This window comes from Solanum stenotomum, chromosome 9 (genome assembly GCF_019186545.1).
Source record: "Solanum stenotomum isolate F172 chromosome 9, ASM1918654v1, whole genome shotgun sequence".
NCBI classification, from domain to species: Eukaryota; Viridiplantae; Streptophyta; class Magnoliopsida; order Solanales; family Solanaceae; genus Solanum; species Solanum stenotomum.
Window position 1 is genome coordinate 48,903,631 of NC_064290.1, and position 10,603 is coordinate 48,914,233.

Genomic DNA, 10,603 nt, shown 5'->3' on the forward strand with positions numbered 1-10,603 from the left:
AATTTGATCGTATCTAGGGTTGTAATAGGAGCAATAAAAATCTTAAGGTGTTTCCACAATTTCATCTACAAATTATTGTTATTAGTTTCGATCGATAATCTTTTAAATCTTATCTTCACGCTTATGATTGTTAATACATTTACTTTCATTTTAGATTAAATGGATTAGAGTTAATTGTAAATTCAACTAATGTTTTTATGACCGAACAAAGTGCGGACATATTCATGACTAGCTGAGTTTAATTAGCCAAAGTAGTTACTTTTATTATATTAAAATTGTGTAAATATTTCCACTTAATTAATTCATTATATTCACAGGTTAGAAGAGCTACAGAGAGTCTAGCTAATTTAAGCGCAACAAAAGTGATGTGTTCTTGTGATTGATATGATTTGACACAATTAGATTAATGGTGCAAGTTTACATTCGTTAAATCTATAATTAAAGAATTATTTTAGATCTACTGTCATAATTCAAGAACCATTTATAACATTTTCTATATATTTCACTCACAAAATTAATGTGTGATAAGAACTCAAAACTTTTCTCATGTACCTAAGTTGTTACATCACAAAAAAGGAAAAATGCATCCAATTAGACCAGAAAGTACAATTATTATATACCTATAAAAAAGAAACCCTCCACATGACCCAATTCAACCCCATTTCCTTTTACTTGTCTCTAGTATTCAAAAGGCAAGAAAAAAAAATCATGTTTCATGATTGTTAAAATACAGAAATTAAATGTTATGTAAGGTGATTCACTTATTCATAGTGAATATTTCTATAATTAGGTTATGTTTTTGTCTCGTGATTGGGTGTGGTAAAGGTTATAGTACTAATAATGTCACAAGGAATAATAGAAAATTTCATATTTCTTACATCTACTCGTAAAGGCAAAGAGTTTTTTTTTTCTAATATAGACCATCGACTCAGGTAGAGCAATAAGACATATAGAGTAATTTGCAAAATTTTCTTCACTTTTGGACAAAGATAAATCCATAACTAGTTCCCACAATATGGCCCTCTTCTTTATGCCAAAATTAAGAAAAATTGGTAGTTTACATCCACTTACAAGGAGACAATATGAAAGCCAAAAGAAGCATACTAAGAGAGCACAAGAGACAAGATCTAAATACTACTAGTTCAGGAACAAACTTAATGGATTCACACAGCGCGAATCTAGATCAGTCGTGCTAGCAGGCTTCAGGTACCGGTTGGTTAAACGAGTACATCCACTTCATGACATATTGAGCTTAACTAGCCAAAGTAGTTGGTTCACAACCATCATGGACACATGCCAAGACATCCTTATAGTCTCTTGAGATTGTGAAAGAATCATACACTTTACCATCTTTGCTCTTCTTGTACTCAAAGAGAAGGTTAGATTGGTCAAATGCTGTGAGTTTGACAAACCCATAGTCATAATCTTTGAACACACTCCATGTGGTGTTAATGGTGGTGAATCTATTCAAATTGCTTCCTCCTCCACCAACAACAACATGAATCGTTCCGTTCACTACGCCAGAGTAGTGTGATGTCTCCTTGTTCACACATTGATTCTGTCCATACAACAATTTGACAAGCAATAAAATGAATGGTTCTCAATACATATATAAGTGAAATAACTAAACACTTTAGAAATATAATGTCTACCTGGTAAATAGGGCAAACTCTTTCATAGTTATGAACGTGCCCGTAGAATGCCATATCAACCTTATACTTTTGCCAGAGCTTTTGCAAGTGCTCCCTTCCCATGGGCTCTTCAAATGATCCTTCCTTAGCATACCAGTCATTAGATGAGTAACCAAGAACACGATGAGTAGCGAAAATCAACCAAGGTTGTTTATGTCTATTGGCTGACGCGAAGCATTGCTCGATGAACTTGTACTGTTCAGATCCCTCTCTCCAATCATGCTCAGTGTCTCCAATACAGAAGTGGAACATGCCATAGTCAGCTGCATACCTGTCAACCAATATGCACAACACAAGTTCAAATGAAGGCAGCAACTCTTATATATTATCAGCACTAGCAATAAAAAAAATATGTGTGTTTGACATGAATCACATACCAAAACTTAGCTCTGTTCTCTGCAGGGACATAGTATAATGTTTCAGCTGGTACACCACATTCTCCACCCGAATCTATACCGGTGTATAATGATCCACTGTTCTCCCAAGTTCTTTCATGATTACCACTGCAGAACAAAATTTCTTCGCGAAATGAGATTTCAAATATTTAAAAGTAGACTATCCACAATTACATTGATGAACAGACCTTGCAATCATGAAAGGTACTCTCGATGTTATTGGTTCTACTTGCGCAGTAAATTGATCCCATTGTGAGATATATCCGTTTGCATAAGGGAGATCTCCAATAAGGAAAACCGCGTCAATGTTATCAAGGTCCTTAATAAGGGTATCAGTTGTCATAAGTGATCCAGGCTGATAATTAGCATATTCATTTGAACCATCGCGCTCTTGCTGAAGCAACAAATATATATGGGAAAACCACATTCGTAAACGTTTAGAAAGACAGATACATGATAGATATGATATTGTTAGTAGATTACCTTCCCCATATCTCCAAATATCACAATACGTTGCAATGACTCTTGCCCCGGAAATGGAGCAGACTTAAACGAATATTGCTTGCTCCAAACAATTGAACCATTGTTTAACATGTGACCTAACTTGTATGTGTACCTGAAATTTCACAAAATAAGAGCTCAAAATGGGGTGTGACATGTCAACAATGAAGTAACTCGCTCCTAAAGAAACGAGCCACAGAAAAACTTACACCATGTTTGGCCACAAATCTTTAAGGAAACTTGTATGTATGAATCCAGGATCGCGCCATCCCACAGTTCTTGCAGGCGTTCCTACAGACGCGCTCATAACATTATTCAACAATTTTACCTCTCATACTTTATCCCATCTTTAATCAGAATAAACGTATAAGAAAAGCAGAGGAAAAAAAAATCAGTCGTTGTTTAATAGATGTCATCATACCACACATACTGTTCCGATGAAATGTCAGTGTCCCTGCTGGGGAACGCTTTTGGTCTTGCCCCTTCCAACCCCATTCGACGAATGGAACAGCCTCGTCTATATTGTAACCACTCGTCCAAGTAACCGTCATCTAAGAGAAAAAGAGCCAACATACATACAATGATGGGCAGGAATTCTAACAAGGGGATTTAAAATAACGAATCAATTTAACATGTTCTCCAATTTAAGGAATCAATCAACTCGACACACTACTACATCAATATTGATATCGAACCTCATATTACATGGATAATAAAGCACAAAAATGTGTCTTTTATGTGAAAAAAGAACTATAGCAAGAGAAAAACTTACAATATCCCATGACTTGCCAAGAGCAAGGCGCGGATAAAGAGGCGCTTTGGGATTGGCAAATGCAACGAAATTTGAGACGCCTATCAACTTAGGCTGTAACAAACATGAATTTTGTTAGTCCATATCATTAGCCCTATGTTACTCAAGACTTCTTTGAAAATGCAAAGGGGTTCAAGTCGAATCCTCAAAAAATAGTACACTTTTTGAGAATCAGACACATGTACAACAACAACAACATGCTTTTCATGTAATACGAAAAGTGCAGTTTGGGAAGGGTAGAGTGTCCCCAGACCTTACTCCCACCTTGTAGAGATACAAGTCTTTCCAAGTAGTTTGAGAAAGGTAATATAGAAATGAGAGCAGTAACAACAACGAAATGATATAAAATGAAGAGCAGTACACAACATATAGAGAAACGAACAGTAATGACAACAAATAATGCGATAGCTAGAGCACAAAAAAACACAAGAATAATGATAATACTACTAACGAGAACTACCAACTAACTTACGTTTGACACACCGCCAGAGAAGAAGGCAAAGGAAAAATCCCCACGCTGATTAATTAGACGGAATTTCAATGAAGTCCTCCCAGTCTTTGTGTAATTGGCATTTTGGTAATTTGCATATTTGAACTGTAACACCAAAAAAAAAAAATTTTAAAATCAAATATACCTACATAAATCCAAGAATCCTTGTAATTAGAGGGAAAATTGAAAATTTTAAGTTTAATTATTGCCAAATTTGGGAAGTTGTCAATTTTGTCCAAATAGACAAGAAATAGTTTATAAGTACATGTTTCAACACTACTTAAATTCAACAAATATTGTCATATAAATTGAAACGAACGGAAAAAATATATATATATGAAATGAATTTAGAGATACCTTTAAGGGGGCAGTACACAAAAATGGAGCTCCAAATTGTTGTTCATCTATGGTAACTGGGGGACAAATGGATTCACTGCAATTAAAACATTTACTTGTTAATTAGATTAACAAAAAGAAAATTAGGTGTAATTAGATGTTTTCACCTTTACTACGTGAAATTGAATGTATTTAGGGGGGGCAAATAAATACACTCTAGTTATTCTCAAGGAAAAAAACAGGATAGCTCGATGTACTAAATTTTCGTAACATAATTTGAAAAAGGTTAAACCATAAGGATCTAATGTGCATAAATTTATTTGTATTCCTACAAAATATTGTTTCAACAACTCAAATTCGTGACTTCTTGATTATATTACGATAACTTTAATATGTTAAAGTTTCCTTCTCTAATCATTTTCAAGAGGGAGGCAAAAAAATGTTGTAATTACCAAATGACTTTTCAAATTCTTTCTATTACGCATTAAAACTTATTTACATAATAATTACGTCTCATATTTAGTTATCCAGATTACTAAAAATAGTTTTTTCTAAATTATTTGTCACTTTACAAAATCAAGATAGGGTTAATTTATTTTTTTTCATTTTACCTTTACAATTTATTCTCTTTGAAAGTGTAAGTAAGTTGGTAATGTTTCAAAAAGTTTCTTTAAGGAGTAAATTAGTAGAATTATTCTTTTTATTTATGATTTTTTAATAAAAGATATGTAAATGAATAACTAATATAAGACGAAGGAAAATACAAATAAACAAACCATTATTATTACACTATATATATTGTCTTTAATTATAATTATTACACTATATATATATATCGTCTTTAATGTCTGATAGTATTAATTAAGGTACTTGGTTGTGTAATTTTATTGAAGGTTGTTTGATTACACCTTAGCTTAATTATGATTACCCAAAATGATTACTCTGTTCTAAAGTATTATAATAAATAAAATAATGACGTCACGTGAAAAGTATAAATATGAATATGGGTTGGTGGAAAAGTACTGTTTAGACATCAATGATTAACACAATATGCTTAGCATAATTCAACCAACAAAATAGATTAAACAAAAAAGTCTAAATAAATTATTATTTTTTAACAAAAGTGGCCTAGTGAGCTCCTACTTCAATTATTCAATGTCTCAAAACACTTGTACTCCTTAGGAGGAGTGTTTAATTATTTATCTTAAAATATAATATTTTTTAAGTATTTATTTTATTTATGTGCTATAATTAAGATGTTTGTAATCTTAAAAAATAATTATTATTAAGGGTCAGTCTTATTTTAGTTGGTTTGTATTTATTAAATTAAAAAATTAAAAAAGGGTTAAAATATAGAGTAAAAGATTGTCACTCATTGAAATAGTGATGTAATTTTGGTGAATAAAAATATTTATGTGACCATTTATAAATTCGTTCATGTCCAAGTATAATTTTATCAATTTTTAAATATTATTTTTTAAAAAAAAATTCCCTAAGTTTCAATCAAATATATAATCAAACATCTATTACACCTTTTAACTACACCTAAATGTGCAGCTAAAAATAAATTTACTATACTTCTACTTCAACTTTGAAAATGACAATCTAAATTATCATGGAAAGTATTCATTTATATTCGATGTCTCTGAATTCGAATATTAATAACAAAAATAGTCTTTATTAAATATATTTTAGAACTCAAAGTAAAAAAAAAAGTAGAAATTAAAAAAATAATAAGAATTCATATTAAACAGGTGTAGTAAGACTCAGTATATCCAAGGAATAATATAGCAAAAAGTTAGATGGTCACATAAAATAGAATCAATTAACATAATGATAATAATTTAAAATTCTTAATAAGTCATCAATCATATCGAAGCTCACCTATCTTTTTCCATCTTCTTATTAAAAAAATAAAAATATTTGGTAGGTATGGCCTAGAAAATCAAATTATGGTGGACCTAGGGACCTTAAAAAATTCTAACAATAATGTTTTACAACTCACCATCCTAAGTTTTTTTTTTGTTATTTCCCGTCGATATTAATAATCACATCAAAATTTAATTAAATCTCAAATACATATTAAAATTTAATAACGATTACACATCAGGCGAGATATGAATTAAATTTATTTTTTCAATATAATGAGTTGTATACAAAAAAAATTTCCACATTGCCTTATATTTTTAAGTTCTATTTTGAGTACATTTCAAAAATAAAAAACTCAAATAATTCCTTCTTTTAAAAATAATAATAATAATAATATAATAGAGTTTTTAGAAGGTATAAAGATTTACTTGAACTTTGCAGGAGAAAAAACTCCAACCCAATCATCATTTGTAGGATTTGCATTCTTTAGGTTTATTGTAACCCATTCAAAATCTTCACCCTATAATATCATCATCCAAAATTTACATATTATAATTCCAATAAAAAAAAATGAAAAGAAAAGGTTGTTTTGCGCATTCAACAATTGAAAGAGTTCACAGAAAAAGGTTGAGTTGCATAATTACAAATTTGTAGATTAATAAATCGATGAATTTGAAATCGAATTTTCAAAAATATGTTATGTATTTATTAATTTAATATAAATTTCAATACATATAAATTTTATCTACTTATTTCATCTTGTTTGGTTGATGAGCAGAAAAGAAAATAAAGCGTACAAATTTTAGTTATTTTTTCTTGGAAGGACCATATTTAAATAAACTAAGGGAGAGAATAATTTTCTTTCTTTCCTTTCTCGATCTCTTCACCTCTTATTTGTCCTTTTTATTCCTCGTATAAGAAAATAGCATAAATTTTTTTTTTTGGGAAAATTAAAAAAAACATATTACATAAAATAATAAGTAGTAGATTACTTTGTCCAGTAATATTTGTCGGACATCTAATGTCGTTATTGAGAAAAAAAAACTTGTGCAGTTTGAAAAAATTGTCTTACTAAGTTTAAACTATAGTAGTAACACGTAGTGTACATTTTTAGCAAAACATTTACTATTATAGATTTAAAAGTTAATAATATAATACTAAAGTGATTTATTATAATTCTTTTAAAAAAAAGATGTTAGAAAAAATTGAAGGTGATAAATTTTTGAGAAATAAAAGGCTGATTCCAAGGTCAAGTAGACAAGATTTGTCCTAAGATATGTTTGACCAAGATTTTAGAGGATTAAAAGTGCTCTTTTTTTATTGAAAAAAAATGTTTATTTTTAAAAAGTGTAGTGTTAGGCTAAACTTTTGGAAAAAAAAAAAAGAGTAGTAAAGGAAGTTATTTTTCACAAGTTAAAAAGTATATTTCTTAAAAAAAAATGTGTTTTTGAAAAAGATACATTTAGAAGTAGTTTTAAAACGCTTAGTCGAATATTAATTACTGTTTAAAAGGGTTTTTTAAAAAAAATTATTGATCGAACACAAACGATTTTTTATCAAAAATATTTTTACTCAAAAGCAATTTAAAAATAATAATAATAATAATAATAATAATAATATATATATATATATATTTTTATTTTTTTTTTTATTTTTTTTTTTTATTATTTTTTAATTTTTTTTTTTTTTAATTACTTTTTTTAAAAAAAAAATAAGCTGATTTTAGAAGTTTAACTAAATAAACTATATATCTATTATCCTAGTCAACTTTCTACACTAGTTTTTTGTACTACTATTTTTCTTTTGGACTGGTTGGGTGAATTGAGTGTAGACAACAAATTTTCAAAAAATACTTTTAAAATTAATGATCAAACACTAACCAAGTATATATCAAACTTTGAATATCATTAACGAAATTTCTGACTTAATTTGATAGTGCAACAAGAGAAACAAGATCAAAATATTACCTTAGAGCCAAGAAGCATAGGTCCTACAACATGAATGGAGGCAGATTTAGTTAGTGCAAGAACAGTCTTGTGGATTTGAATTCCAGATAATGGTTGTTCCATTTGTTGCATATCATCATGTCTATGTTTTTGTTTTCCCAAACTAATGTATTTTTGAGCTGAAACATGAACACTTTTATTCAAAGTGATCAACACAAAAATACCTAAAAATAACAAATACAATTGGTTCCTCATTATTTTTCTTATCTTTCTTTGTTTGAGGGTGAGACAGGATTTTGTGTGTGGAATGTTGAGATTTTATAGACATATACAAGAAAGAAAGAGAGGTAGAGAGAGAATGGTTGAAGAATTTTTGTACTATAAATATATTTTTTTATGTATGTTATAGGTCCAAGTCAAGATTTGATGTTTGTAGGTTTGAGATTCTAGTCTTTTAAGTTATTAGGTTTGAAATTAATAATTTATACATATTTAATAAAAAATTTAAGATTGAGATTGGTTCTTGGGTCCCAAATTAGGGTTGGCATCACGTCTCGAGGTCCCAAATAGGGTCGTGGTAAAGGGTAAGGTCTCGAGTCCCGAGTCCCATGTCAAGTTTTATTGAATTTCACGTTAGGGTTGAATCTTGGATCCCAAATCAGGGTTGGGGTCGGGATCAAATCTTGGATCCTAGATCGGAGTCCTAGTTCCGAATTGGGGTAGGGCCTCGAGTCTCGAATCCTGGGTCGTGATTGAATCTCGAGTTGGGGTTAGGCCTCGAGTCTGTCTTAGGTCTTAGATCAGGATCAAGTTCAGGCCTCGGCTCGAGCTCGGGGTTGGTTCTCGGTAGGACTCAAGGCTTGGGCCATCAGATTCTGAGTTGGGGTCAGGTCTTCTGTCTCGATGTTTGGATTAGGGTCAGGTCTCTTGGATAAGGTCCTAGCTAGGTCTCGAGTCCCAAGTCAGGTTTCATGTCTCTTATTTTTTGGAATTTTTTTCCGCAAATTTGGTATTTTTTCTTTTCATGAATTACACTGGTATGTCAATATTGTTTAGATTAAGCGTGTCATGATCCAACTTGATTTTTAGCTCAATTTAGCATATAGTAAATTTGGATGGGTCATGATCCAATCCCAATTTTAGTTCAATCCATATTAGCCTGCATAATTCCAGCTTAACCCGCTTATTTGACACTCCTATACCAGGCCGATGCATCTCTTCTCCTCATTAAAATATGAAATACTTCAAAAAAAAATTGTAGCTAAATAAAAATATGAATTAGATATTATCTTAATGGCGGCTCTAGCTATAAGCAGCCCCACTTGTCCAGCGCACATTCAAGAATTTTTTGTATATACGTTAGTTTAATATTGAGTATTGCATAATTGTACCTCATTATTTTTATATTCGAGTTGATATATTATATTATAAACTTATCTGTACGAAAATTAAAGTTGTTTTTTTTTTATGGTGAAAAATACAAAGAATGGACTAGTTTGTGGCAATTCACATGTTTCTGGTAAGTGCCTGTCATGGTGTTATTTTAATATATTTTTTAATTTGGCCAAGATAGTGTATCATGTGTTGTGCACGACACTTAAAAAAAAATGTGAATTACATTGGGATTTTCCTGGAGATTGGTATGAAAATCCTCATGAAACTTATTTTTCTGCAAATTTTCATACTAATCCCCAGGAAATTCCCCATGTAATTCACACTTTCCTTATAGTGCGAGTATATATTATTTATTTTAATTTTCTTAATTACAATTCACTTATTTTGTATACAAAGTACACAAAAAGGTTTGTAAGTTTTGAATTTGTTGGTATAAAATAAACACAAGTGACCTTGATATATCCATCTAAAACAGGCACCCATATAATGATTTCTTATGGCTATTTACAAATAACATTGAAGAATATGACCTTTTTAGATCTGTTATGGGTTAAAATGAAGATCTCTCGTAAAAAAGACATAAAACTTAAATGATACGAATGTTATTTTTGAACAAAATTAGATATCCATTAGTTGCCTCAATAATCAATATGCCCCTTTTCTTTATTTTGAAATCAACAACTAGTAGTTTACATCCACTTAATAAGACAATCAAGGAAACATAATGAGAGATTTCATACGAATCTAGATTAGTCATGCCAATAAGCCTCAGATAATGAATGATTAAGGGTGTGTTTAAATTCAATTTTCTCATGTTTGATTGGGTTAAATGTTTTCCAAATCAACTCATTTTCCTCAAATTTAAGGAAAATGACTTCCTTTCAAAACTTAAGGAAAACATTTTCCAAAACTCTCTTCCAACTTCAAACTACAATTATTTTTTTGTTGAAAAAATCAATTTATTTTGTCCGTACCCTCAAACCAGCCCCAAACCAACCCCCCAAAAAAATAATTATTTAAAACTTGTTTTTAGATTCAATTTTTTTACCCACCCTCACCCTACCCCTACCCCCACCCCCTCCCAAAAAAATATTAAAAATTATTTTTAAAAGATATTTCTAATTTCAATTGTTTATTTTTTACCCCCACCCACTACCCTTGCCCCCCCC

The 10,603-nt window shown here is 30.4% G+C and overlaps 2 protein-coding genes and 1 long non-coding RNA gene across 4 annotated transcripts in view; 1 reads left to right on the plus strand and 2 right to left on the minus strand.

Annotated features, from left to right (window-relative positions):
- Positions 1-972: 972 nt before the first annotated feature.
- LOC125876497 (probable inactive purple acid phosphatase 27) overlaps positions 973-10,603 on the minus strand; it is a 12,245-nt gene continuing 2,614 nt past the window's right edge. Inside the window, exons 1-12 of one of the 2 annotated variants that reach the window (XM_049557688.1) lie at positions 8,061-8,394; positions 6,522-6,613; positions 4,246-4,321; positions 3,871-3,993; positions 3,360-3,452; positions 3,009-3,138; positions 2,797-2,878; positions 2,570-2,702; positions 2,275-2,480; positions 2,069-2,194; positions 1,653-1,962; positions 973-1,558 (exon numbers count right to left, since the gene is read on the minus strand). In XM_049557688.1, the coding sequence (XP_049413645.1) occupies positions 1,253-1,558; positions 1,653-1,962; positions 2,069-2,194; positions 2,275-2,480; positions 2,570-2,702; positions 2,797-2,878; positions 3,009-3,138; positions 3,360-3,452; positions 3,871-3,993; positions 4,246-4,321; positions 6,522-6,613; positions 8,061-8,294 (1,911 nt within the window). In that variant the 5' untranslated portion in view covers positions 8,295-8,394 and the 3' untranslated portion in view covers positions 973-1,252. Of the gene's footprint in view, positions 1,559-1,652; positions 1,963-2,068; positions 2,195-2,274; positions 2,481-2,569; positions 2,703-2,796; positions 2,879-3,008; positions 3,139-3,359; positions 3,453-3,870; positions 3,994-4,245; positions 4,322-6,521; positions 6,614-8,060; positions 8,395-10,603 lie in introns of those variants that run through there. The other variant, XM_049557689.1, reaches the window with a different exon arrangement.
- Positions 1,253-2,099, minus strand: LOC125877607 (probable inactive purple acid phosphatase 27). Its single transcript, XM_049558849.1, has 3 exons — positions 2,065-2,099; positions 1,653-1,962; positions 1,253-1,558 (listed from the first exon to the last, which is right to left on the minus strand). Exons 1-3 carry the CDS (start codon positions 2,097-2,099, stop codon positions 1,253-1,255), a joined length of 651 nt encoding a protein of 216 aa, XP_049414806.1.
- Positions 2,274-10,603, plus strand: part of LOC125876510 (uncharacterized) — a 17,694-nt gene continuing 9,364 nt past the window's right edge. Inside the window, exon 1 of the long non-coding RNA XR_007447501.1 lies at positions 2,274-2,402. This is a non-coding gene — a long non-coding RNA (uncharacterized LOC125876510). The remainder of the gene's footprint in view (positions 2,403-10,603) is intronic.

Coding starts and splice junctions, on each gene's coding strand:
- LOC125877607 (XM_049558849.1), bottom strand. CDS start 2,099: ATGTCCCTGCAGAGAACAGAGCTAAGTTTTGGTAT. Junction 1,963..2,064: donor ACAGAGCTAAGTTTTGGTAT/GTGATTCATGTC, acceptor ATTGGTTGACAG/GTATGCAGCTGACTATGGCA. Junction 1,559..1,652: donor GAGTTTGCCCTATTTACCAG/GTAGACATTATA, acceptor TTGTATGGACAG/AATCAATGTGTGAACAAGGA.